This window comes from Sorex araneus, chromosome 1, assembly GCF_027595985.1.
Source record: "Sorex araneus isolate mSorAra2 chromosome 1, mSorAra2.pri, whole genome shotgun sequence".
Taxonomy (NCBI): domain Eukaryota; kingdom Metazoa; phylum Chordata; class Mammalia; order Eulipotyphla; family Soricidae; genus Sorex; species Sorex araneus.
The window spans coordinates 51630707-51658632 of NC_073302.1; the positions used below are offsets into that span (position 1 = coordinate 51630707).

General features: G+C 42.7%; 2 protein-coding genes and 1 pseudogene across 2 annotated transcripts; 2 read left to right on the forward strand and 1 right to left on the reverse strand.

Moving 5' to 3' along the window:
• The first annotated feature begins 251 nt into the window (after positions 1-251).
• Positions 252-4148, forward strand: LOC129401973 (interferon omega-1-like). The gene is made up of 3 exons (XM_055125592.1): positions 252-680; positions 3664-3678; positions 4026-4148. Exons 1-3 carry the CDS (start codon positions 252-254, stop codon positions 4146-4148), a joined length of 567 nt encoding a protein of 188 aa, XP_054981567.1.
• Positions 4149-6782: 2634 nt separating this feature from the next.
• Positions 6783-7370, forward strand: LOC101550376 (interferon omega-1-like). The gene has a single exon (XM_004600360.2). It carries the CDS (start codon positions 6783-6785, stop codon positions 7368-7370), a length of 588 nt encoding a protein of 195 aa, XP_004600417.2.
• Positions 7371-21374: 14004 nt separating this feature from the next.
• Positions 21375-27454, reverse strand: LOC101549059 (pre-mRNA-splicing factor SLU7-like; annotated as a pseudogene).
• Positions 27455-27926: the final 472 nt, after the last annotated feature.

The window sequence follows — 27926 nt, forward strand, 5'->3', positions numbered from 1 at the left end:
ACTAATGCCATGAAAACAAAAGATTTTTCATTGGCAGTCATACACATTTCCTATTTATTTTGTGACTCACCAAATCAAAAGTTTAAGCTCTTGCTTGAAGTCACACGGAGAATACTTCTATGACAACCAGAAAATGGGATGCAATAGACAGCAGTGGTAGCCTATTTAAGGGTGACACTCAGATAACGTCATCAGAGAATCCAGACTCTTAAGCTCAGCTCAGCCAGACCAGCACCTTCCTCCTGCTCCCAATGGCCCTCCTGCTGCCTCTGCTCATGGCCCTGGTGCCACTCAGCTGGGGCCCTGCTGGCTCTCTGGGCTGTGTCCTGCCTCACAACCACGTCCTGGTCAGCAGGAGGAACCTGGAGCTGCTGGGCCAGATGAGGAGAGTGTCCCCGTTGTCCTGTCTGCGGGACAGAAGAGACTTCGGCTTCCCCTGGGAGGCGGTGGCCGACGGCCAGTTGCAGAAGGCCCCGGCCCTGTCTGCGCTGCACGAGATGCTCCAGCAGCTCTTGCAGCTCTTGCTGAGAGAGGGCTCGGCGGCCGCCTGGAGCCCGGCCCTCCTGGAGCCGCTGCGCACGGGGCTGCACCGGCAGCTGGAAGACCTGGACTCGTGTTTGGTGCAGCTGAGGGCAGATGAGGGCTCAATTCAGAGACACACTAAAGAATCTCAGAACCCAGCAGCTCACTGCAGAGATTTCTCCAGCCCCTAATTTTCTAAAATTGTCGAAATCTAGGAGTATGTGGCCACTCTCGCAGCTGCTTGACATCTTTTGCTATTCATAACAAGCAGTACAAAATAAATTATCTAGCATCTGCCTGGTTTGGCAGGTTTAGTTGTGGTGGGAAAATTCAAAGTAATGGTGATGGGGAGGTATAATGGAGGTGGGACTGGTGTCAAAATATTGAATATAATCTTTTATTGTAAACAACTTTATGAAAACAAAATTTAATTAAAAAATTGCTAATATGTTGCTAAAGGTTGAACTTTGTGTGCTTATGTACATATGTATCTGTAAAAATGTTTTCCTCTAAGATTGGTTGTCTTCTACTTTAAACCCCATCTAATGTGGTGTGCTATTTTTGGAATATGAATGGTATGAGGTATGAGATGTCTTGGGCCACTCCTTGGCCGCATGGTCCAGGAATAGGTTTAGTCCTGAGTGAGGCTTGGCCCGAGCATGGAGAGCGGCTGTGAGCATGGCAGTGGTTGAGTTCTGGAGGTTTTTGGCTGCCAGAGCTGGGTCCCGTGAGGCGAAGAGGGACCTTACCTACACTCCTCTGGGGTACCCCTAATGAAACAGCCTGGTGCGGGTCCGATGGCATGGCTATGCTGTGTCCTGTTCTTTTATGCTCTCTTCCAAGAGAGGACAATGAGGATTATAGCCATTGTCTTACATCAAATTTAAGAGAATAATTTTTTAAGAAAATAATTTATTTAAATAATTCAGCTAATAATTGATCCATGTTATTTGTTGAATAGCACTGTAGCACTGTCATCCCGTTGTTGATCAATTTGCTCGTGCGGGCACCAGTAACGTCTCCATTGTGAGACTTGTTACTGTTTTTGGCATATTGAATATGCCACTGGTAGCTTGCCAGGCTCTGCCATGCGGGCTGGATACTCTTGGTAGCTTGCAGGGCTGTCAAGAGGGATGGAGGAATCGAACCCAGGTCGGCCATGTGCAAGTGCCCTACCCACTGTGCTATCACTCCAGTTCATACATGTTAAAAAATATTCAGCCTCAGGGTTCCCTATTCCTCAGAGATGATGACCCAGAATATATTTATCATTAATTTTATTTCCAGTCTGACCATTTTTATAGTCATTTTGCATAATAGATTTTTTCTATTATGTACTAAAATTTGGAACATCATTTCACCTATAATAGTGTTATTTATTAAATTCTCTTGGAGAAGGAACCTTAATTGAAAATTTTCATTTCTTTTTTTTTGGGAGGGGGCACATCTGGTGTTGCTCAGGGATTTCTCCTGGTTAGGTGCTCAGGGAATCACTCACTCCTGGAAGTGCTCGTAATCCATGCAGGCTACTATAGATTGAGCCTTGGTTGAGTGCAAGCAAAGCGAATATTTAAAATTCTCAACCATCTCTCCAGCTAAGTGCTCTTTTTAAAAACTTAAACCCTTTTGCATTTCAATTAAATCACCTCAAAAAAGCATTTGTCTCGAGTCCTGTGGAGTAGTTCTATCTCTAGTCAATATCTTTCAAAATCTGGAGTTCCATGGAATTCAAGGCATCACAAACTATAAAGTCCATAGGTCACACGATATCACAAAATATAGTAAAGCAGAAGAGTCATTTAAAATATATGACAGTGAGTTTGCTTCTATTATAACCCAAAAATTTACAATAAAAATGTGGTTTAGGCTAGGCTGGAGTGACCAAACAGTGGTCAGGGTGCTTGCATGCTGCAGACAGCATTCGATGCTCAGCGTCCCTAATATTCCCCAAGGCTCACCAGAAGTCTCCAGCCAGGAGTAAGCTCGGAGCAATGTCAGGTGGTCCCAAATAAAAACCAAACAAATACAAAAGTAGATTCCTATGAAAAACAATTTCAGTGGCCTGCTGTTAAATAAAAACGACACACTTTTCCCTAAAGCAACAGGAAACATTCAACAGGTCAAATCTCCAGGGAAAATAGTAAACCTGAAAAATATTAATAAAAACTTGCTACCACTAGATAGCGAGATGAATTTTATAGTTAAATAAATTTAAACTTAGATATGAAATTTAATTGCCTAGTACACATAAAGACTAGGTATAAAACAGTTTTAGGTAGGTTATACTCACTAAGAGGTATGATTTTAATTCAGAATGTTTTAAGTTTAATTTACTTGACATAAATGTAGTAAGACCAATAAAATTGCGTCAAAGTTTCAATGCCAAAATATTAAAAACGTATATTAGAATAAAATTATTTAGTCACTATACAATTATTTAATTATTAACTAATTAATAAATTTATTTAAAGAAGTTTAATACAAATTTCCTTTCCAGAGTGTCGGCATTGCCCGCAATTGGACGCAGGTGGGAGAGTCCGGGGACTGTGCCAGGCTGCCGCCAGCGCATCCTCCAGGGCTTCTGGCCCCTGGGGTCGCGCCCACCTCACCCCGCGGGCATCCCGGGACCGCGAGGCGCTGCAGCTGTGCTCGCGCCTTGGCTCACAATTCGCACTCACGGCGCGGAAACGTCCGATTCTGCGCGAACCAACAACCACGCCCGGATCCTCAGTCTCCCCTCTCTCAAAAACCCCAACAGTTGCCTAAAAACGCTTTTGCTGGCGTTTCCGGGAGAGAGTCAAGCACCGAACCAGGCGGAGAGCAGCCGGGCAATCGTGGGCTCCTCTGCCCCGGCGATGCCGCCGCGGCGGCGCTGGACTTCAGTGCACTATTAAAGCAGCCGGCCGGCCGCGGAGTCCGCTCAGCGACGGGCCTGGGCTGCTAACTTGGACCCGCGCCCCAACGCCCAGAAGCGGCACCCGCGCGCCCTCTCGTGGCCATTTGGAGGATCCCGCTTGCTGGGAACCAGCTAATAGGAAAAGCGCTGCCAGTAGCCGTCACCGTGCAAGTGCGCCCCCTCGAGGACGCTCAGGGAAACAGCGAAGCTCGACATGGCAGGAGTGATGCTTGACCTCTTCCCAGCTTGCTCTCAAGAATGTTGCCAGGCTCTGGAAAAGAGGAAAAGGAAGGAAATCACTACGCTTCTGAGTCAACTGCAGAAATCCCCGTCTCACTCATGCCTGAATGACAGAGCACACTTCCAATTTCCGTGGAAGAGAGGCAGTAGCACCTCAATCCAGAAGAGTCAAGGCGCCTGTTTCTACCAACTGATGCTCCAGCACATCTTCATGCTCTTCAGCACTAAGCACAGTCTCGCTGCCTGGACCCGCAGCGTCCTGGAGAAGCTACTCTCTAGCCTTCATCACAGCCTGGAACATCTAGAGCCCAGAGAACAGGGCAGCCCAGCTTGTCTCTCTTCGGGAATGAAAGAACTTGTGAGAAAGTACTTCCGAAGAATCAAGCTCTATCTGAATCAAAAGAAATATAGTGCGTGTGCCTGGGAGATTGTTAGGCGGGAAATTCAAACCTCCTTTTTCCTCATGAAACAATCATCAAAGAGAATGTAGCACACCAGAAGGAGGGTGTTATCTGGCATTCTCAAATCAATTCAAATGCTGTTAAGACCCCAAAGGAAAACAATTTATGTATCATCGGACAAATATTTGAGAGCCAAAAGGTGGCATAATTTTAGAAATATATCATTCAATATCTGTTAAAGAGAACATGATCAATTTTATTAAATAAATAAGTTTATAGGTATAAATTGCATTTAAGTTCTTGGGAATGTGAGTGGTAGCACCCATTCACAGTGCTCCCGAGGCACTCCCATTCCTCTGTGTTTATCTGTAACTTCTTTCTTTGTGCTCTGCTTCCCCAACCAGTCAATCACCTTTACCTCCTAACCAGACTCTGTTAACTTGTATCACGGTATCACTGTCATACTGTTGCTCATCGATTTGCTCGAGTGTACATCAGTAACATCTCCATTGTGAGACCTGTTGTTACTGGTTTTGACATATCAAATACGCCATGGGTAGTATGCCAGGCTCTGCCATGTGGGCGAGATACTCTGGGTAGCTTGCCAGGCTCTCCGAGAGGGGCAGAGGAATCGAACTCGGGTCATCTGCATGCAAGGTAAACACCCTACCCACTGTGCTATTGATCCAGTCCTATTAACTTGTACATATTGCTTTTCTCTACTCTTAATTCAGAGTAATGTCCTTTTTGTATTTCCTAACACAGGAACACAGTTTAATGTTATGCTTTTGTAACTTGGGAGTTAATTGACTTCGAAAGATATTCACTCCTGGGCATCTGTTTTCTCACTTAAGCCTCAGTTGTCCTTACTTCCTAGCATCCAAAAGCAGGGTCCCGATGAGGGACTGAATGGACCCTGGACAAGCTGTGAGCTACCCTGGCATTGAAATGGGTTAGGCCAAAGCATCATGTAATACTTAACTTTAAGTTAAGAGCATGGTCATGGACAAATTGTGTCATGACCCAAAAAGTAACAACTAGATTAGGACCCTGCTAGGGTTAGGAAAGATTAATCTGGCCTGAGCACTGTAATCTGAAATCTCAAGTGAGATGTCCCCAAGAGAGCCACCCTACAAGCTAAATGTATTTCTTACTGTGTCTATACAACATGACTAATCTTATTAATTAAGATGGATGTTTAAATGGTTATTGGACTAACGAAAGGAGAAAAAACCCTGGCTGATATTTTTGCCCTTGAGCTTGATTTCCTGGCTGCAGGCAGTCAGAAAAGGCTTTGATATGTTGATTGTGCTACCCCACCTAGGTGTGGTTGCTACCCCCAATGCTGGGAGTTGGGAAAAACTAGAGAGAGACCAAGGTGGAGAGTCGGAATGTGGAGAGACAAAGGAGGGAGACAGAAGGAGATGAAAATGAGGAGCTTAGTGAGATTGGAACAGACGTGCGGGGGGAGAATGAAATAAGTGGCAACTGATTACCAACCAGCCTGGCTCTTGTTTCTTCCTTCGCCTGGTCATGGCTTCGGCCATCCTGGGTTGGGTAGCTGTACAAGACTTCCGAATACAGGCGGCGAGAGAGACAGTTGCAGGATTCCTAGTCATTGTGATTACACCTCCTCCTCTTCCTTCCTCCTCCTCCTTCTTCCTCCTTCATCCTCCTCCACCTCCTGTCCCTCCTTCTCCTCCTCTTCCTCCTCCTCTTTCATCTCCTCCTCCCCCTCTATGGTTTTCTATCTCTGTTTTTCTCTCTTTCCTTTTTGGCATTATGGTTTTCAATACAGATACTGAAAGGTTACCATGTATATACCTTTACTGACTTTAAACACTCAGTGGTTCTTGTCCAGAGTGATCATTTCTAACTATTATGTCATACTGGTTCCTTCTCAATCCAAACTGCTCTTTCCCTCTCTCCTGCAAACACACACAAACACATACACACACATTTCTGACAAGCTCCAACCATTAACCAGTGTGACCAATTTCTGTATATAGACTTTGTAACTAACATTTATGTTGTGTCTACACACATATTGTGCTCTCTTGGATAGTTTCTGTTTATCCTGACCTTATGGCCCCAGTGAAGAGAACCACATGGACCTATAGGAATGTCTCTAATAGGGAAATATCAGAGAAGCTCCTTTGTTAATATACATCACTTTCTACATAAATCAAAAGTAAATGAAAACTATCTGGTTTTAGTAGATAATTGTAAGGGAGGGTTGGTTTCCCCAAATATATACAGACACCCACAACTCTTCCTACATCAACTAAGGAGTGTGTAGACAGTGGTAGACACAAGTCTAAAAGTTTGTTTCTAAAATATAGAAGAGCAAATATCATTAACAAAAAAGTAATTACACTTTTATGCCTATCTAAACACACTTCAGTCTTTGGAACAAAGAAATTTTTCAATGGCTACTAAGCATACACTTGGATTGAGTCATACAAATTTCCTGGGAAAATTACATTTTTCTGCCCCCCAACCCCCCACCAAACGTTTAAGACATTGTTTCACGCCACATGGAGAAAACTTAAATGAAAACCAGAAAATGGGAAGCAAAAGTAGAGGGCAAAAGTAGAGGGCAAAAGTGAAAATCTGGGTACCCTATTTAAGGGGTATACGGGGAGAGCGTCTTCAGAGAACCCAGACTCCAGGGTTCGCCCCAAGCTCAGCTCAGCCAGACCAGCGCCTTCCTCCTGCTCCCAATGGCCCTCCTGCTGCCTCTGCTCATGGCCCTGGTGCCACTCAGCTGGGGCCCTGCTGGCTCTCTGGGCTGTGTCCTGCCTCACAACCACGTCCTGGTCAGCAGGAGGAACCTGGAGCTGCTGGGCCAGATGAGGCGAGTGTCCCCGTTGTCCTGTCTGCGGGACAGAAGAGACTTCGGCTTCCCCTGGGAGGCGGTGGCCGACGGCCAGTTGCAGAAGGCCCCGGCCCTGTCTGCGCTGCACGAGATGCTCCAGCAGCTCTTGCAGCTCTTGCTGAGAGAGGGCTCGGCGGCCGCCTGGAGCCCGGCCCTCCTGGAGCCGCTGCGCACGGGGCTGCACCGGCAGCTGGAAGACCTGGACTCGTGTTTGGTGCAGCTGAGTGCAGACGAGGGCTCTGCCCCTGGCCTCTGGGGCTCCACCGTGGCCATGAAGAGGTACTTCCGGGGCATCGCTGTCTACCTGAGAGAGAAGAAATACAGCGAGTGTGCGTGGGAGGTGGTCAGAGTGGAAATCATGAGATCCCTGACGCTCTCGGCAGCCTTGCAAGGAAGGTGGAGCATTAAGGATGAAGACCTGGAGTCTTCGTGAACTGAATCTCAGTGAGGAACATACCACGGAACTGTTGCGCATATCTAAGGACAGTGGAAGACACTCTTGTGTCAACTTTAGTCACAGAATTTTGTATTTTAATTCAGTTAATTATTTGTAATAGTAATGAGAAATATGCTAAAACATTTAAATCATAGATTATTTGTCCAACAGAGAAACCACCCAAATATTATTTATGTATTTATAATTATTTATTTTATTCTTGCATGTTTTATATTTATAGTTTTAATATACAGAATACCACCTCTCTTTGTTTAGAAATTTAGAATATAGATTCATTTTTTCATTTATCTAAGTTTGCATTTGTTTTATTACATTCCTATGGAATAGAATTGCTTGAATTTTATTTCTTTAAAAATAAATTTACTAATTTTTCTCAATGTATCTGTCTCAAATAGCATTTGTCTTAAGTCTTGTGAAACACATATGAGTTGATATTCACTGCCTGCTGAAATTCCATTTTGTGTGATTTAAGAAACCTTGGCAGCAGCCATCCATTTTCCTGATGTGTAAGAGGAATCTGGTTTACACTCAGTTAGTTAGCGGCATTGCAGTGGTCGGTGCACACATGTCTGAGGAGTGACTTCTTATGCTTATGAAAACATCACTCCAGAGGACCACATGAGGCTCTGCAATCATGTGGTTCTGCCCTGGGATGTGACTGGACAGATGTGTTCTTGTTTGCAACTCCTGTCCTTTGTATTATATGGCCCAGAAATGATATTTTAACCATCCAATGGCCCTTGGCAGATAAAAAGGATCCCGCCCCTGTAGGGAGGTCAGGAACTACTCATTGGCTGCTCCGAGCCAGGCATTCCTTCACAGACACGCCCCGTCCTGCTTTACTGAATTAAAGTCTCCTACAGGATCTCCACTCTCTCTGCCTTATCACCAGCACTGCAGGTGTTCATGACTCGTGGGATTTCTAGTTTCAAGGTGTTTATCAGAACTGGAACTCACCAGAGAAGCAAAACAGAAAGCAGGTCTCTGTGTCTGAAAAGTTATGAAGGTGTGCGTGGAATGGGCTGGAGGAGGAATAACTGAAAATAGAATCGCTGCAACTCTTCAAATTCTCAAGAAGTGTTCTAGTCAATAGTGTTAAGAATGATTTAATGCCAAAATGTCAGTTTCACAAGTTTATCCCAAATAGCAGCATCTGCCTGTGTAACTAAAACACATCCTCATCACCGCATGGAATGAAGATACTGGCATCCTTTCTAAATAACCAGATAGAGATGGCTTCAGATGAGCCAGAGAGGTCATGGGACCGTGACGCAGTGGGTAGGACACTTGCTTTGCACCCTGCCAACCTGGGTCAGATCCCTCAGCAGCACATATGGTCCCTTGAGCCCCACCGTGAATGATCCCTGAGCACAGAGTCTGGATGGATTAAACCCTGAGCACTGCTGGGTGTGCTTCCTGCCCCCTCCCAAAGAAGTTAGAGATGCCTGATATTGACAACTGTCAACCAGACTCTCTTGCAGTGAAATGTATGGTTGTTGGTGTAATTGAGGTGGAGAATGTTATTATAATCTGCACAGTTAATTACTGGAGGTAGTGAAACAGAAATTCTGTGTGTGTGTGTGTGTGTGTGTGTGTGTGAGAGAGAGAGAGAGAGAGAGAGAGAGAGAGAGAGAGAGAGAGAGAGAGAGAGAGAGAGAGGTGGGAGGGAGAGATGGAGGAAGAGAGAATATTTCAGCAGGGTGAGGGATCAGTTGGATTTATTGAAGATTTTTGGAGCATCCTTTCTCCCTTTTTAGTTTGGGTTTCTAATGTTTAACTCAGATGACCTACTCAATAAATTGTGGCCACTGGTGGTTTTGTTAATATTTTACTTCTCTTTCTATTCTTTTTTCCTTCTTTCCTCTACTATTTTTATGTGGACTGGCTAGGGAGCAGGGAAAGGTTTGGCTGCCTTTCTGTCTCTTTCTTTGCATAATACTTTTCAAACAGCAGGATACTTCTATATGGAGCTGTAGAAGATCAAGGTAAGTTGCTTTATATATGTCTTACCTATCTTGCTATGTTACATAGAGAGGCCTGTATATATGCATAAATATATATAGTATATAATATAATCTAATCTTTTATTTACAATACTGATGTATATATATATATATGCTATGCAAAAAATATTTCTAGTCAGCTTGTTGCTGTCACTTCACTCTGATGCACTCAGAAGCCACACTTTGTTTTCTTCCTGGGACACATTAGCTAGAGAAGATCATGGTGGAGACCCGAGAGGCAGGCCAGGGTGAGGAAGAACTGAGCCCAGCCAGGATTTCCCATGCAGGAGCTCCGGTCTGTTACCCCACACAGATCCCATCCTGGCTCTGGACTTTAGGTGCCGAAGGCTCAAGTTGCTGGGAGGCTGTTCTTAGGAGTATAAATGTTGCTGCAATCAACGGCAGTGGTTGTTGGAGGCAGTTGAAGAGCCACTGCCGGCCCTCTGCTTGACAATGGCACAGGGACAGTCTGCCAGGTACGGTAAGGGAGGGCCGTGCCAACAGTCCTCATGTCTACACCAAACCAGCCAGCAAAGAAAAGCATCATGGCACCCGTACTTTGAAGTTCTTCACAACATCAAATACTATGGCATTGTAGAGGCAGCAAGAGCTCAAAGACATGGAATTTAAGCAAGACCAGTAAATATTTTTATACTTGTCCCTTGATTGTGGCAGTCCTGGGGTGAGTAAGAACTGAGCCCAGCCCCGATTGAATAAGTAGTGTCAAGTGTGTTGTATCTGTCCAAACTGTCCACACTGTGAAGTTCATGGTGGGTGGCTACAATTGAGGTTGCCTTTATCCAGATGCATTTTTTCATTGTTATTTATTTTTATTTCATTTTTACTTCCCCCTCTTTCTTTTCATGTTATAGTTGCTAATGTTGCTTCCATGAATAGGGATTGCATACATGCTGTGGTGCTCTCTGGGTCTTATATCAAGTTGTGGTGCTCACACACTTGGCCATAGTCTCACTGAGGTTTGCACTCCATTAGTTGTGCTGCTGGCACATGTGCTCACCGCCAGGTGCTTTTAAAAATTTTTTTCTTTTTCTTTGCTTTTTGGGTCACACCGAGTGTTGCTTGGGGGTTACTTCTGGCTCTGCACTCAGGAATTACTCCTGGCAGTGCTTGGGGGACCATATGGAATGCTGGGGATTGAACCCAGGTCAGCCGAGTGCAAGACACACTACCTGCTGTACTATGGCTCCAGTCCCACCAGATACTTTTTAAGGGAAGTTTCAGGATGGTTCATTGTTGGAGGAAGCAATCAGAACCTGACATCATAAATTTTATGGAGACAGAAAAGAAAGGCTCATATATCGCACCATGAATAGACTCCTTCAACTCTGTGTTTAGAAACTACTGCTAGTTCAGTAGTTTCTATTGATCTATCAATTCCCTATTGACAAAGGGAATCATATTCTCAAAGATAGGATGAGTGTGCAACAGTTCTGAGGAATATTGTGGTGCATTTACTTGTAATATAAGGCCAGAGGGAAAGTATAGGGGTTAAGGCACTCTCCTTGCATGCTGCCAAGCATGGTTTGATTTTTGGCATTGCATGATGCCATTCTGGAAGCAACCCCTGAGCACAGAGCAAGAAGCAGTCACTGAGCACTTCCCAGGTGTTGTCCGAACCATTCTCGCCCCCACACCTCCACCCCACCTCACCCCACTCTACTGCCTCACAATGTCAGGGAACAGGCTTGCTATGTCTAAAACAAATGGAAGTTGCATTTTGTGTTTTGGGGACACTTAGAGAACAACATGGGATGTTGGGGATCAAACTCAGGTTGACCACATCAAGGCAAATGCCTTACACTCCAGCCTCGAGAATACATTACTTAAAAATCATTTAAAAAAATTTTATTGAATCACTGTGAGATAGTTACAAGCTTTTATGTTGGGTTATAATCACACATTGATCAAACTCCCATCCCTCCACCAGTGCACATTCCCCACCACCAATATCCCCGGTATATCTCCACCTTTCCCACCCTCCCCCTGCCTCCATGGCAGACAATGAGAATATATTACTTTAATCTATAATATATTACTCATGGTTCTCCAGAAATCCAGAGTTTGTGTGTACATAAGTGTCCATCTGAACATACTTTCAGAGAACAAAAATAGGAGAGAAGAAAAGACAGAGAAGTAGATACAGTGATGGAGAGTGGGAATGCAACATCGTTCACTGAGCTGCACTGAAACCATTTTAGTGAGTGTATTTCTTTAATAAGTCAGGATTGCTATTTTCTACACTTATTTCAATTTCTCCCATTTTTTTCAGCTCCTCTTCCAGTTATGAGCTGTAGATGATGTCACATAATTTCAACACCTCTTCTGAATTCTTACAGTGATTATTAAACATGCTTATAAGCAGTGATTCAAGTCTCCCTCCAGTGAGATATTTCTGTCTGAATGGGATTCAGTGTGGAAGAAAATCTGAGTCTCAATTTATGTCTCCTTTAAATTTAATGAAGAATTCTTAGAAGTTTGATCCTCTAAGAATCAAAAAGTATTTTTACCCATTTTAAATCAAAGTGAACTGAAAATCAACTGAAATAGGAGTGGCTTCACCTTCTGCAATTCCCTTTTCAGGGCAAAAGCATTTGACTGGTTTTCCTATTGATTTCGCTATTGAAAAATTAGTTTATATTATACATTATATATGCATACATACGGGTCATTCAATATAACATAGCAAGATAGAAAATTGTGATTTCCATCAAGTGCAATAGCTCATGTTTTCATACATATAATATAAATAGCAGCAAGGGTTAACTCCCACAATTCTCTTCCTCTGTCCCTCCAAGTTTGCTGATTACCAATATGTATCCGGCAATGTGGCTGGCAAAGAGCTTCTATGTATTACCGTATTCAGACAGGTGTTTGTTCTCCTTTGACTCAATGCATTCTACTAAAGTACAGTGATAGATTTTTTAGAAAAAGAAAATAAGGCGCTGGAGCGATAGCACAGCGGGTAGGGCATTTGCCTTGCACGCTGCCGACCGGGGTTTGATTCTCAGCATCCCATATGGTCCCCTGAGCACCGCTAGGAGTAATTCCTGAGTGCAGAGCCAGGAGTGACCCCTGTGCATCGCTGGGTGTGACCTAAAAAAAAAAAGCAAATAAAATGGAGAAAAAATATGAACTATTGGAAATTCTAAGAAATAATGGTGAAGGCACATTATGCTTTCCCTTTCATGCACCTGTGGTTTACTGGCCTCTTTATGTATAAGTTCTTGCCACACCCCACGTGGCTAAGGCCAACAGGGTCCCTGAGGTGGAGGGAGAAGGACAATGAGGTAAGGAGGGCTGACAAGCACAACTCATGCAACGTCTTTATTGAACAAGCAACAGACTCTAGAAGGAAACATACATTGAAAAATATCCAGGAATGTTCAGAATACATAAGTTTAGAATGCACTGGGCTTCTAGACATTAATGATGTTTTTTTATAGTTACACAGTTTTGTGATATTTTCCTTGGTTATATATTGATACACTTTAGCAACATGTTCTGCCACAAGAATGGGAAAGAACCAGCTAGAAAAACAAGGAAGTCAGTCCTTAGATTGAGTAACCCCAAGACAATGGTTTATATAAATCAGCTTTTAGACAACACGTCCCCAGGACAAGGACTTTCTTTTTTTTTTCTTTTTTGGGTCCCACCCAGTGATGCTCAGGGGTTACCCTCAGGAATTACTCCTGGCAGTGCTGGGGGACCATATGGGATGCTGGAAATCGAACCTGGGTCGGCCACGTACAAGGCAAAGGCCCTACCCACTGTACTATTGCTCCAGACCCTAGGACAAGGACTTTCTTAATATTAACTATCACAGGCTCCCAACATATCCCCCTTTCCTATTTTGCAATGGCAGACGTAGCCCTGTAGCTAAGTACGTCTGATGTATCATAAACTGCATGTTTTTTAACTGCCACAATATCATTCTTATAACACAGGGTATCATAGTGAATAATATGCATAGCTCTCTCCACAATAGCTTGTCCTTGTGGGTTATATAGAATACCAGTAACATGCTTAATATCAAATGTGTAGCAAAAGTTTTGAAACGCTTTACCAGTATATCCTGGGCCATTATCAGTCTTAAAGGATTGTAGAATACCAAATTGAGCAAATTGACTAAGACAATGGCTTGATACATCCTTAAAGACCTCTCCAGTTTGCAAAGTTGCAAAGATCAGGCCTGAAAACGTGTCCACAGAAACATGAATAAATTTCAATTTTCCAAATGAAGTTTCATGAGTAACATCCATTTGCCATAATTCATTAGGAAGAAGTCCTCTTGGGTTAACCCCATCAGAAATTCTTCTGGAATGAGGTGCAGAGGCGGGGCAATTTTTAACAATGAATCATGCTGCCTCTTTAGTAAATTCAAATTGATATTGCAACACTTTTGCATTTTGATAATGTAATTTATGTGACTGTTCAGGTGTAAGAGCAGCATGAAATCTAAGAACAAAGCCTGCTTGCGCATTGCCTTCAGATAAAGGACCAGTAACCCTGATGGGCTCTGACATGTCCTACGTAGACCCCATAGGTCCGGGCTTGCAAGCATTGTTGAATATTAATAAACAAAGTAACAATGGGAGAGGTACTCATTTGAGGCAAAATGACTGTTTCTACTACTGATAATCTTTTTGCTATATAGTAGCTACCCATAAAAATATTCAAAGGGTCTTTCCATAATTGCAAAGTTTTCCAAATACCATATAATTTACTCTGCTGAGCAATTGCAGTAGAAATAGAAAACGACTGAAGTTTATCTTTCACAACTATGCTAGCAAATCCTTCAGAGTTGCCATCAGTAAATACAGTTAAGGCACCTGCAATAGGAGTCTTTTAACAACATGGGCAAAGATAAAAGTTGCTTTTAAGGCAAACTGTAACAATTTATCACCAGGATAATGATTATCAATTTTTCCAGTATATCCTAAAAATGCTAGCCCCCAAGAATCTTCCATACAAAACAACCCATCTATCTGTTTTTTTGTTATAGGGTACTACAGTTACTGAAGAATCCATAGCAAACAATGATTGTGATCTTTTTCTTCCAGCAATAATTAATTCACTACAAGCTTCTATAGAAAGTAATAATGCTTTAGAAGGTGAAGAAGAATAATGTGTCCATTCCGAAGGCCCATCTTGCCAAAAGACTGAAGTAGGCATGTAGTTTGTAGGACATATACATATGTAAAATGGATTACTGTAATTCATGTATTTTTGTTGAGCCTCTTGAAGAGCCTCCTCTACTGCTTCTAATGCCAAGGAAACTTCAGGAGTTAACTCCCTGGGGGCTAAAGGATCAGCACTGTAGCACTGTTGTTCCCGTTGCTCATCGATTTGCTCAAGTGGGCACCAGTAACGTCTCATTGTGAGACTTGTTGTTACTGTTTTTAGCCTATCGAATACACCATGGGTAGCTTGCCAGGCTCAAAGGATCAGCATCTCCTTTTAATATATCAAAAAGAGGTTTTAACTCAGTGGTTAATTTTAAAGCAAGTGGAATCCAATTAATATCTCCAAGTAATTCTTAATAATCATTTAAAGTGTTCAAACAATCTCTCCGGGTTTGCACTTTTTGTGGCACAATTCGGTCTTGTAATAATCTATAGCCCAAATATTCATAGGGGGCTTTCCATTGGATTTTATCTGGTGCTATTACAAGTCCCATTTCTTAAGATTATTTTGTCATGCCACATGTGCTTCTTTTATATGTCTTCAGTTTTGGCAGCTATAAAAATATCATCCATATAGTGTATTATTATAACCTGCTCAAATAATTTTCTTACAGGCTAAATAGCTTTAACTACACACTTTTGACACAAAGTGGGGCTGTTCTTCATGCCTTGGGGTAAAACAATCCATAACATTCATAAGGTTTTTGTAGGAACAATAAAGGCAAAGCAACAACAATCTTTTTCTTGCAAAGGTATAGTAAAAAATCAATCTTTCTTTTTTTTTGTATTTATTTTTTTTTAATTTATTTATTTTTAATTAGAGAATCACTGTGAGGGTACAGTTACAGATTTATACACTTTTGTGCTTATACTTCCCTCATACAAAGTTCGGGAACCCATCCCTTCACCAGTGCCCATTCTCCACCACCCGTAAACCCAGCATCCCTCCCACCCTCCCCAATCCCATCTCCCCCCCCACCCCACCCTGCCACTGTGGCAGGGCATTCCCTTCTGTTCTCTCTCTCTATTTAGCTTCTACGGCCCGCAATAAAGGTGTTGAGTGTCCACTGTGCTCAGTCTCTAGCCCTCATTCAGCCCGCAACTCCCTTCCCCCACATGGCCTTCGACTACATTATAGTTGGTGATCGCTTCTCTGAGTTGCCCTTTCCCCGGAACGTGAGGCCAGCCTCGAAGCCATGGAGTCAACCTCCTGGTACTTATTTCTACAGTTCTTGGGTGTTAGTCTCCCACTCTGTTATTCTATATACCATAGATGAGTGCAATCTTTCTATATCTGTCTCTCTCTTTCTGACTCATTTCACTCAGCATGAAACTTTTCATGCCCATCCACTTAACTACAAAATTCTTGACCTCCTTTTTTCTAACAGCTGCATAGTATTCCATTGTATAGATGTACCAAAGTTTCCTCAACCAGTCATCCGTTCTAGGGCATTCGGGTTTTTTCCAGATTCTGCCTATTGTAAACAGTGCTGCGATGAACATACATGTGCAGATGTCGTTTCGATTATACTTTTTTGCCTCTCTGGGATATATTCCCAGCAGTGGTATTGCTGGGTCAAATGGGAGTTCAATATCTATTTTTTTGAGAATCGTCCAAATTGTTTTCCAGAAGGGCTGAACCAGTCAGCATTCCCACCAGCAGTGAAGAAGGGTCCCTTTCTCCCCACATCCTCTCCAACAGCGGTTGCTATTGTTCTTTTGGATGTGTGCTAGTCTCTGTGGTGTGAGGTGGTATCTCATGGTTGTTTTGATCTGCATCTCTCTGATGATTAGTGATGTAGAGCACTTTTTCATGTGCCTTTTGGCCATTCGTATTTCTTCCTTGGTAAAGTTTCTGTTCATTTCTTCGCCCCATTTTTTTGATGGGGTTGGATGTTTTCTTCTTGTAAAGTTCAACCAGTGCTTTATATACCATTGATATCAACCCCTTATCTGATGGGCATTGTGTAATATCCTTTCCCATTCTGTGGATAGTCTTTGTATTCTGGTCACTGTATCTTTTGCGGTGCAGAAGCTTTTTAGTTTAATGTAGTCCCATTTGTTGATCTCTGTTTTTACTAGATTGCTTAGTTCCGTGTCACCTAGAAGATACCTTTATCTTCAATATCGTGGAGGGTTTTGCCGAACTTGTCTTCAATGTACCTTATGGTTTGTGGTCTAATGTTGAGGTCTTTAATCCATTTTGATCTGACTTTTGTGCATGGTGTCAGGTCAAGGTCTAAACCCATTTTTTTGCATGTGGTTGTCCAGTTTTGCCAGCACCATTTGTTAAAGAGGCTTTCCTTGCTCCATTTCACATCTCTTGCTCCCTTATCAAAGATTAGATGATCATACATTTGGGGTTGTGTGTAGGGATATTCCACCCTGTTCCATTGGTCTACAGCTCTGCCTTTGTTCCAGTACCATGCTGTTTTAATTGTTACTGCTTTGTAGTAAAGTTTGAGGTTGGGGAGGGTGATGCCTCCCATTGTCTTTTTCACAAGAATTGTTTTAGCTATCCTTGGACGTTTGTTATTCCATATGAATTTTAGGATTGCTTGATCCATTTCTTTGAAGAATGTCATGGGTATCCTTATAGGGATCGCGCTGAATCTGTATAATGCTTTAGGGAGTATTGCCATTTTGACAACATTGATTCTCCCTATCCACGAGCAGGGTATATGTTTCCATTTCCTCATGTCCTCTTTGATTTCATGGAGTAGGGTTTTGTAGTTTTCTTTGTAAAGGTCTTTTACTTCCTTGGTTAAGCTGATTACGAGGTACTTGATTTTCTGGGGCACGATTGTGAATGGGATTACTTTTTTCATGTCCCTTTCCTCTGCCTCATTGTTTGCATATATGAAGGCCATGGATTTTTGGGTATTGATTTTGTAGCCTGCAACTTTACTGTATAAGTCTATTGTTTCTAAGACTTTCTTAGTAGAGGCTTTAGGCTTCTCTAGATATAGTATCATGTCGTCTGCAAATAGTGAGAGTTTGATTTCTTCCTTTCCTATCTGGATGCCCTTAATCTCTTTTTCTTGTCTAATAGCTATCGCAAGTACTTCCAGTACTATATTGAAGAGGAGTGGTGAGAGTGGGCATCCTTGTCTTGTGCCCGATCTCAGAGGAAAGGCCCTTTGTTTTTCCCCATTGAGGATAATGCTTGCCGAAGGCTTGTGATAGATGGCTTCGAGTATCTTGAGGAAAGTTCCTCCAAACCCCATTTTGGCGAGGGTTTTCATCATGAAAGGATGTTGGATCTTGTCAAATGCTTTCTCTGCATCTATTGATATGATCATATGGTTTTTATCTTTACTTTGTTGATATGCTGGATTATGTTGATTGATTTCCGAATGTTAAACCATCCTTGCATCCCTAGGATGAATCCCACTTGGTCGTGATGTATGATCTTTTTGATGAGTTGTTGGATCCAATTTGCTAGTATTTTGTTGAGGATCTTCGCATCGGTGTTCATCCGGGAAATTGGTCTGTAATTTTCTTTCTTAGTGGTGTCTTTGTTTGCTTTTGGTATTAGGGAGATATGTGCTTCATAGAAACTGTTTGGGAGAGTTCCTGTTTTTTCAATTTCCTGGAAAAGTTTGAGGAAAACAGGCAATAGGTCTTCTTTAAATGTTTGGAAGAATTCACCAGTGAAACCATCTGGGCCTGGGCTTTTGTTTTTGGGGAGGTTTTTGATTACAGTTTCAATTTCCTTAACATTGATGGGTCTATTCAGGTATTCCAGGTCTTCTTTCTTCAGTGTTGGGAGATTGTAGGAATCAAGGAATCCATCCATTTCTTTTAGGTTCTCCTTTTTTGTGGCGTAAAGACCTTCAAAGTAGTCTCTAATGATCTTTTGAATCTCACTGGTTTCTGTTATGATGTCCCCCTTTTCATTTCTGATTCGATTTATTAGAGTTTTCTCTCTTTCTTTGTGAGTCTTGCTAGCGGTTTATCAATCTTATTTATTTTCTCAAAGAACCAACTCTTTGTTTCATTGATCTTTCGGATTGTTTTTTTTTTTGGTTTCGATGTCATTAATTTCTGCTCTAATTTTTATTATTTCTTTCCTTCGGTCTCGTTTGGGTTCCTTTTTCTGGTCCTTTTCTAAGGTCTTGAGTCGTGAAGTCAAGCTATCTATGTGGGTCCTTTCTTCCTTCCTGAGGAATGCTTGGAGAGCTATAAATTTTCCCTTAACACGGCTTTAGCTGCGTCCCATAGGTTTTGGTAGCTCGTGTCTTCATTCTCATTTGTTTCTAAGTATCTTTTGATTTCTTCCTTGATTTCCTTCCTGACCCACTCATTGTTCAACATTGAATTGTTTAATTTCCAGGTGTTTGATTTGATTTTCCGTATTTGTGAGTGGTTAGCTTCTATCTTCAGCGCATCGTGGTCTGAAAAGATGGTTGATACAATTTCTATTTTTCCGATTCTATTGAGGTATGTTCTGGGACCCAGTACATGGTCTATTTTTGAAAATGTTCCATGTGCACTGGAAAAGAATGTGTATTCTTTCTTTTTTGGGGTGTAAGGCCCTGTATAGGTCTATTAGGCCTCTCTCTTCAATTTCTTCTTTCAGAGTCAGTGTTTCCTTGTTGAGTTTTGTTCTTGTGGATCTATCTAGAGGCGATAAGGCCATATTGAAGTCTCCGACTACAATTGTGCTGTTAGTGATGTCCTCTTTGAAGTCTGTTAGGAGTTGTTTTAAATATTTAACTGGTCGTTCGTTAGGAGCGTATATGTTTAAGAGTGTGATTTCTTCCTGTTGTACATATCCCTTGATAAACAGAAAATGACCTTCGCTGTCCCTTTTGATCTTTTTCATCCTGAAATCTATGTTGTCGGATACCAGGATGGCCACTCCAGCTTTTTTAAGGGGGTTGTTTGCTTGCAGGATTGTTTTCCATCGTTTGACTTTGAGTTTATGTTTACTCTGTTTGTTCAGGTGTGTTTCTTGCAGGCAACAGAATGTTGGGTTTAATTTCCGGATCCATTTAGCCACTCTGTGTCTCTTGATAGGTGCATTTAGGCCATTGACATTGAGAGAGATTATTGTGATGTGGTTTTGTGTCATCTTTCTGTGGGATTTGTTGTTCTTATGGGGCTCCTCCTTGTCTTACAGTAGCCCCTTTAGACCTTCTTTCAAGATTGGTTTTGAGTCTATGAAGTTCCTGAGCTGTTGTTTATCCGAGAAATAGTGTATGGTTCCTTCGAGTTTGAGTGAGAGTTTAGCCGGATAAAGTATTCTTTGTGAGGCATTCATTTCGTTGAGTTTTTTCACTATGTCACACCATTGTCTTCGGGCTCGGAGGGTTTCTTCTGACAGATTGGCTGTAAATCTGAGGGGTGCTCCTTTGTATGTGATTTCCTTCCTTGACCTTGCTGCTTGCAGAATTGTGTCTCTATCCATGGTATCCGTCATTCTGACTATGATATGCCTTGGGGTCTTTTTATTCGGGTCTCTTTTTGCTGGTACTCTTCGGACTCCTTGTATCTGGATGCCTGCCTTCTCCAGCTCTGGGAATTTCTTAGCAATGATGTCTTTGACTGTGTTTTTTTCATTGGGGTTACTTCCCTGTGGTTCTGGTACTCCAATGATTCTTATGTTGTTCCTCTTGAAGTCATCTCCCAGGGCTCTGATTCGCTCTATAGCCATTTTGAGGTCTTTGGTCATGATTTGTTGTTGTCTATAAGCTTTCTGCAGCTCATCTTCCAGATCGCTGATTCTGTCTTCGGCTGTAGTCATTCTACTGTTGAGGGCATCTAGTGAGATTTTTATTTCATCTACCGATTCCTTTATTTGTGACACTTCCGTTCGAAGGTTTGAAATTTCCGCTCTCATTTCTTCCTGGATTTTCTTGGAAGACCGTTCCAGCGCTTCATTCATCTCCTCCCTTAATTTATTGGATGTCTGTTCCATATTTGCTTGGAGTAGGTCGACTCTCCTCCAGATTTCCTCTCTGAATTGTTTATCTGAGAGGTCGTAGATGTGAGTAGCCCCTGTTGAGGTTTCTGGTATCTTTTCTTCCCCCTCTCTTCGCGGAGGGGATTTTCGCTGCTTCTTCATATTGTTACGGAAGTATAGAGTTGGAAATTTGTAGTTATTTATTCCTCTTCCTTCTTGTGGGAAGAAGGGGCTCCGATTGTGCTAAACTTCCCTTATTCACTGACAGCTAAAAAAAAGCAATCGTTCAAAACCAAAACAATTTTGTAATACAAATCAGGAATAGCAATAGGACTTGGCAGGCCAGTTTGCAGAGCTCCCATAGTCTGTGTAGGGCCATTAACTGCTCTAAGATCTTGTAGCAACCTCTATTTACCAGATTTCTTTTTTATTACAAAAATTGGTGAGTTCCAGGGAGAATTAGAAGGCACTGTAGCACTGTAGCACTGTCATCCTGTTGTTCATCGATTTGCTCGAGCAGGCATCAGTAATGTCTCCATTGTGAGACTTGTTGTTACTGTTTTTGGCATATCGAATATGCCATTGGTAGCTTGCCAGGCTCTGCCATGTGAGCGGGATACTCCGAAAGGGATGAAGGAATTGAATCCAGGTTGGCCGCATGCAAGGCAAACACCCTTCCCTCTGTGCTATCGCTCCAGTCCATCATCACTCTGGAGATGAATTTACTATGCAACCTCTGGAAGTTTTATTATTTAAGTCAGGCAGTGTGAAGAGCAGACACGATTTTTTTCTGTTTCTCATCTTTGGCAAGAAGCCAAGAAGAGCGAGTTCATTGTGTATCTGGGGTGATGTCTGTGACTAGTCTCTACTGTCCTAAGAAGGAGGCCATAGGGTCGTCTGGCCTCTGGCATTTCATTCTGTAGGCCTCCATTTCTTCCTCTGTGGGCTCCCGGGTTTATAGATACTATTGTATGGCCGCTTCCTCTCATCGATCTGCATGATCTCCTTGACACGAAGAAGGCAGGCCTCCATGGCATTCAGCACCTTCTTCAGATTTTTGTTTCTTTTCTTCATCATCACTGTCTGAACTACTCTTTCGACGTGTCTTCTTCTTTTTCTCTTCTTTTAGTTTTTCCTGATGTATCTCCATAAGAGTTTGAGGCTTTTTCGCTGATTCTTCTTCAGTTGTATCATTTAGAATATATTCCTCTGAATTTGCAACCTCCTTCCCAGCCTCTCCAGTACAGAAGGAGTACTTGAAAAAGGAGTGACAACACTTGAATCCCCATCTGTCATCTTTCCAGTAAGATCCCCAAATATGAGTGTGGTTGTGGATCTTCACATCCTCCTCGTATTTGGAGCAGGTGACAGCCCGTTCCTGCCTTTTGATGATGGTCCCATGTCTTGAGTATTCTACATAGTCTTCGGTTTGACCCAAGAGCAGTTCTGCTGGAGGGGCGTCCAGGTGTTCTTGGCCACCATTCTTCTCTAAGTTACTGGCTTTCTGCTGCTCTTGGAAGTCTTTTTTTACTTTGAAGGACTTCTACAACAGGTTGAATTTAGTAGGATCAGCTTGTGGATGCACTTCTGATTCTTTGTCAGAGGCTTCCCAAGCGAACAACTGTGTCTGAGCCATTGAAATGGTATCACCCGTATATCTAACGAAGTTATCGCCTGCATAGCTCACTTTGTCTAGATTCATTCCTGCATTGGAATAGGGATTCTCTCTCATTGCTCTGGTTTTTGGATCATAGTAGGCAGAATTTGGATTTAAGTTCTGCAAATATTTTGTAATGTCTTCTTGAATACTGAGATTCCAGACAGTGATCTGTCTCTTGGAATCAAAGTTCTGTCCAGGCATGTCAATGTCATCTGTATATTTATCTTCATTCTCATCTTCACTGTTATGATCCTTTTCCACCTAAGAATTTGGGTCCTCTTCTCCCCACTGGTGTTTTGGAGAAGAAGGCACTATATGTCCTAAATTTAATTGTTCTTGAACTAACTTTTCTGTAGCAGAGAGCTTTTTTTATTAAGCGGCCCTTGCTCAACCCAGACAGGTGTATCAGAAAGTCAAACTATTGGGTCCGCTCGCTCAACAGTGACCACGGGGAAAATTCTGGGGAGGGTGCGATCCAAACCACACCCATTTAATTTCTTTGAGGGCAAGGCTATTGTGCACATGGTTTTCTTGTGCATTCAGTCTTACAGGATATAGAGTAAATTCCCTGACATCCTCTCCTTCTGCTACAGCCATTGCAATTGATTCCTCCCACACAGATTGCCTCTCAGAATATGAAGGAAGAGGCTGAGTACTTCCATCTTGAAACTTCTTTTTTAAAAAAAATTATTTATTTATTTATTTAATTCAATCACCATGAGAACAGTTACAAAGTTTTCAGGTTTAAGTCTCAGTCATACAATGATCAAACACCCATCCCTTCACCAGTGCACATGTTCCACCACCATAGAACCCCAGTATACCCACCCTCCCACCCCTCACCCTGTCTGTGTGGCAGATGATTTTCACTTTACTCTCACTTTACTCTGATTACATTCAATTTTCGACAGAAAACCCACTATTATTATTTGGAATCCCCCCCCCCCCCACAATCAGACCTGCCAAAAAGGCATCATTAGATAATTTGTTTTCTATGCTGAAAGTGAAGAGCATATGATGTCACACGGCCATGACAGCGGTTGTGTGGGTTTGGAATTCTGGTATTTTAGTAATTAATTCCAGAGGTATCTCTGCCAGCAACCACTGCGTTCTGAGATTGGTTTGTGTGCCTCTGGGATCATGGCCGTTCAGGAGTGGAGGAGCCATTCGTGGGCTCGGGGTCTAGTCTGGGTGGGGAGCAGGACCAGTTCCATTCCCCCATCACGAGATTTCCTATGCCCCCTTCACTGCAACCTCTCTGTCCAATTGGCTTCTATAGGTGGTAGTTTGCATGTGCCGCAAAGAGGAAAAGGCTGAGGGACAAAAATCCTTCCCCTTCCGGGGTGGCACAGGGTCATAGCTCAGGTAGGGCAGGGCATTTGCCTTGCACGCAGAAGACCCAGGTTCTATTTCTCCTCCCCTCTCGGAGAGCCTGGCAAGCTACAAAGAGTATCTCGCCTGCACAGCAGAGTCTGGCAAGCTAACCAGTGATACAGTCACAGTTCAGGTTACATAAGTTTAGAATGTACTGGGCTTCTAGACTTTGATGATGCTTTTCTATAGTTACATAGTTTCATGATATTTTTCTTGGTTGTATATTGATACACTTTAACAACACATTCTGCCATAAGAATGGAAAAGAGCCAGCTAGAAAAATAAGAAAGTCAGCCCCTAGATTGTGTAACCCCCAAGACAATGGTTTCTATAAACCAACCTTTAGACAACACGTCCCCAGGACAGGGACTTTCTTAATATTAACTAGTACAGGCTCCCAACAGGTTCTTCCTTATGTATATAAGGAAACCACGTGAAGTAAGGCTTCATGTTGAGAGTCATTTTTTTTTTAATTTTTGGGTCACACCCAGTGATGCAAAGGGGTTACTCCTGGCTCTGCTGGTGGTGCTCAGGGGACCATATGTGATGCTGGGAATCAAACCCGGGTCAGCCGCATGCAAGGCAAACACTCTACCTGCTGTGCTATCACTCCAGCCCTGAGAGAGTCATCCTTTGATCAATCGGTTCTGGAATCTGTGAGAAGCAAGTTCACTGCATCCTGCACTAGTTAGCACCTGGACACCAGCTCCAGTTTAAGTCCCTGGCCACAGTGGTCACAGTCCGAGCATAAGGGTTTTTGTTACATGTGGACTGTGAGTGTGGAGTCCTGGGCCAGAGGAAGAATATTCGTGAGTTTCTTTGTGTGGCCTTATACATGTTAAAGACACAGAGACATAGGCCCAGCCCTGAATCAAAGGGTTTTATTTTAGACCTTAGTAAATATTCAAAAATCTATAATATAATAAGTTTATAAGATAAGCAATATTAAGAGAAGTTTAAGATAAATAGGTGACAACAGACCAATATGGGGAAACCATCTATCTTGATGAACTTTCTAATAAGACTAAAAGATCTCAAGCGTGGCTTTTTATGATGAACCAAATAGTAATCACACTGTCTTTTTAAACATCCTCTCCTGTTTTTACTGTTTTGGTATTAGTTAGAGTCATGCAATTTCAATTTACACATTACATTCAGCACTCATTGAAATGAAAATCTAATTTTCATTTTCCAACAGCTAAATTCATAAAGTGTTGCCTGGGGACTCCTAAGGCACTTCCTGTGAGTTCACTAAAGCAAAACTAATTTTATTATAGTATTAAGATGCCTTTTGTCAGGGATGCTTAGATCATCCTTGACCCCAATGTTTAGAGAGGAGAAAGACAGAGAAGGAAAGAAATCAAGTGGGGAAATAGAGAATAAGAAGTAATGGGTGTACTTGGAAGCCTTTCTCATGAACTGGGGGAGAAAGCAACTGGAATAGAGAAGGGATAACTAATGCAATCATGGTTGGAGGAATCGTTCGGGATGGGAAATGTGTGCTGAAATTGGATAAAGGTACAAACATGAACACCTTTCAGTTTCTGTATTGCAAACCCTAATGCCCAAAAGTAGAGAGAGAGTATGGGAGAAATTGTCTGCCTTGGAGGTAAGGGGAGGATTGGAAAGGTGGGGTTTACTAGGGACATTGGTACTGGAGGATGTGCACTGGTAGAGGGATGGGTGTTTGATCATTTTATGATTGAAACTCAAACATGAAAGCTTGTAACTATATCTCATGGTGAATCAATAAAGTAAAAATTTTTTTAAAGTATTGGTGAACAGGCATCAGGGCTTTGTTATACCAGTGATCTGAGTTAAGGATATAGCCATAGACCTAAAATACATATTCAACAGAACTGAAAATATGAGATATAAGTGAAAACCACTAAACTTTGTAATGTGTTTGTCAGGTTGACAGGTGGGGTGGAATGGGGATTGGGTTAGGGAGGGACTCTGGGAACACTGGTGGAGGAAAGTTGGCATACGTGGAGGGATTGGTGTTGAATTATTGTAGGCCTAAAATGAAACTATTAGTAACTTTGCAAATCTTGGATCTTTAATAAAATTTTTTAATGTAGGAGTATTATTGTTTATTCAGTCATTGATTAAGATGATTGAATTGGGCATGAACTCCACATTACTTTTTCTTTTTCTTTTATTTTTTAATTTTTTTGGGGAGTCACATCCGGCGATGCACAGGGGTCACTCCTGGCTCTGCACTCAGGAATTATCCCTTGTGGTGCTCAGGGGACCATATGGAATGCTGGGAATCAAACCCGAGTCGACTGCGTGCAAGGAAAACGCCCTACCCACTGTGCTATCACTCCAGCCCCTATTTTTTCTTTTTTAAATTGAATCACCATGAGATACAGTTACGAAGCTTTCATGTTCGAGACTCAGCCATGCAATGATCGAACACCCATCCCTCCATCAGTGCACACTTTCCACCACTAGTGTCCCCAGTATATCCCCCCCACCATCCCAGTCCTCACCCTACCTAGATGGCAGGCAATTTCCCCAATACTCTCTCTCTCTCTCTTTCCTTTTGGGCATTATGTGTTTTTTTTTGGTTTTTGGGTAACATCTGGTGATGCACAGGGGTTACTCCTGGCTCTGCACTCAGGAATCACTCCTGGTGGTGCTCGGGGGACCATATGGGATGCTGGGAATCGAACCCGGGTCGGCCGAATGCAAGGCAAACGCCCTACCCACTGTGCTATTGCTCCAGCCCCCTGGGCATTATGTTTTGCTGGAATTTCCCAACCGCCATTCGAGCCTGCCTGCCAGGGACAGATGCTAGATCATTTATTGTCCATTGCTCATTTTAAATATCATGGGTGCTGTGGCCATGTGCTTCTGGAATCCTAGAATGTAGATGGTTGGGTTCCAGAGACATTTCTGTAAGGCACTAACACATTTTGGGATTCAATTGGGCATCTCTGGATCAGGGCTGTTGGTGCACTAAGATGGTGCCAGGAGGCATATTGTGAGTGTGACAGCCAGACAAATGAGCGAGCAGAGAGCTGGGGAGGGACAGCCTGGCACCTCTGCCACCATGCGGCATGGATATTTAACCCTGGAACCCACATACCTGGGCCTTGCTTGTGGAAGCTCTTGGTCACTGGGATTCCATTGGGAGTAGGTGCGGAGACTGCATCTGCTCCATCTGGTGTTCCCTGGTAAAATTGGCTTGGCATGGAGCCCGGAGAGATCTCCAGCTCTGTGGTATCTTCTGGGACTCCCTGTTGTGTCTCTGGCTTTTGATCTCTTTTGAGATTTATTTATGGGTCTCTGAAGCAAGGCCAGTAATAGAGTTTACACAGTGGCACTGGAGTTGGTTGGTGGGGGTGACTGCCAGTGCTTCCATGTGTATTGGGAAGTGTAGCCCATACCATCCCTGTGAAGATGGTAGACTGAAAGCCTGGAGATTTCAGTCACAAAACCCGCATACCAGAATTTCCAGCAGATTATATATTGGTGAGGTCCGTCCTGAGATGGTGGAGTCAGGCCGGGGGTATGGCAGTAATTTTGGATTGTGGAAGCAAGCAGTTGCTGGGGGCTCTGCTTGGGCAGGCACAGGCCAACCTGTCCCCTCTGATTTACCCCAGTCTGTTCAGCTATGCACAGGTATGATATAACTGTAGCTTTTGGTCTCTTTTGAGATTTGTCTATGGGTCTCTGAAATAAGGCCAGTAAATGAGCTTGCATAGCTGAGCCAAAGATGGTTTGTAGGCATGGTTGCCACATACCTAACTCTTGGCTATTTAATTTCTTGGTATGCTTGGTCCTAAGTTGGGGTTTGGCCAAAGGCACAGCAGCAATTTTGGGGTGTCAGGAAGCCTGAAGGCACCCTCAGGCTGTTGATGTACTCGCCCCACAAGTACTGGTTGACCTGTTGGTGGCATCATACCCCGTAATAAAATATTTTTTTAATTAAAAATGCGTTTTGTCTTTTCTCCTCATTTACTTATGTATACTTGGTACACTTGTCCACCTATTATAAGATTTGTAATGATTGAGACTGGAGAAAAACAGCAGGTAAGGTGTTTGATTCATAGGCACCTGATGGAGGTTTGAACCCTAGCATCACATATGGTCCTCTGAGCACTGTCAGGAGTAACTCCTGAACACAAAACCAGCATTAACCCTGAGCATGGCCAGTTGTTGCTCAAAAGCAAACAATATATATGTAATTATGTAATCACTACAAGTTCATAGATTGTATTCTTGCCAAATAGAAACCTAGCAAGCTGCCGAGAGTTTCCTGCCTGTATGGGAGAGCCTGGCAAGCTCCTCGTGGTGTATTCATATACCAAAAACCAGTAACAATGATGGGTCTCATTCTCCTAACCCTAAAAGAGCCTCCAATGTGGCACCATT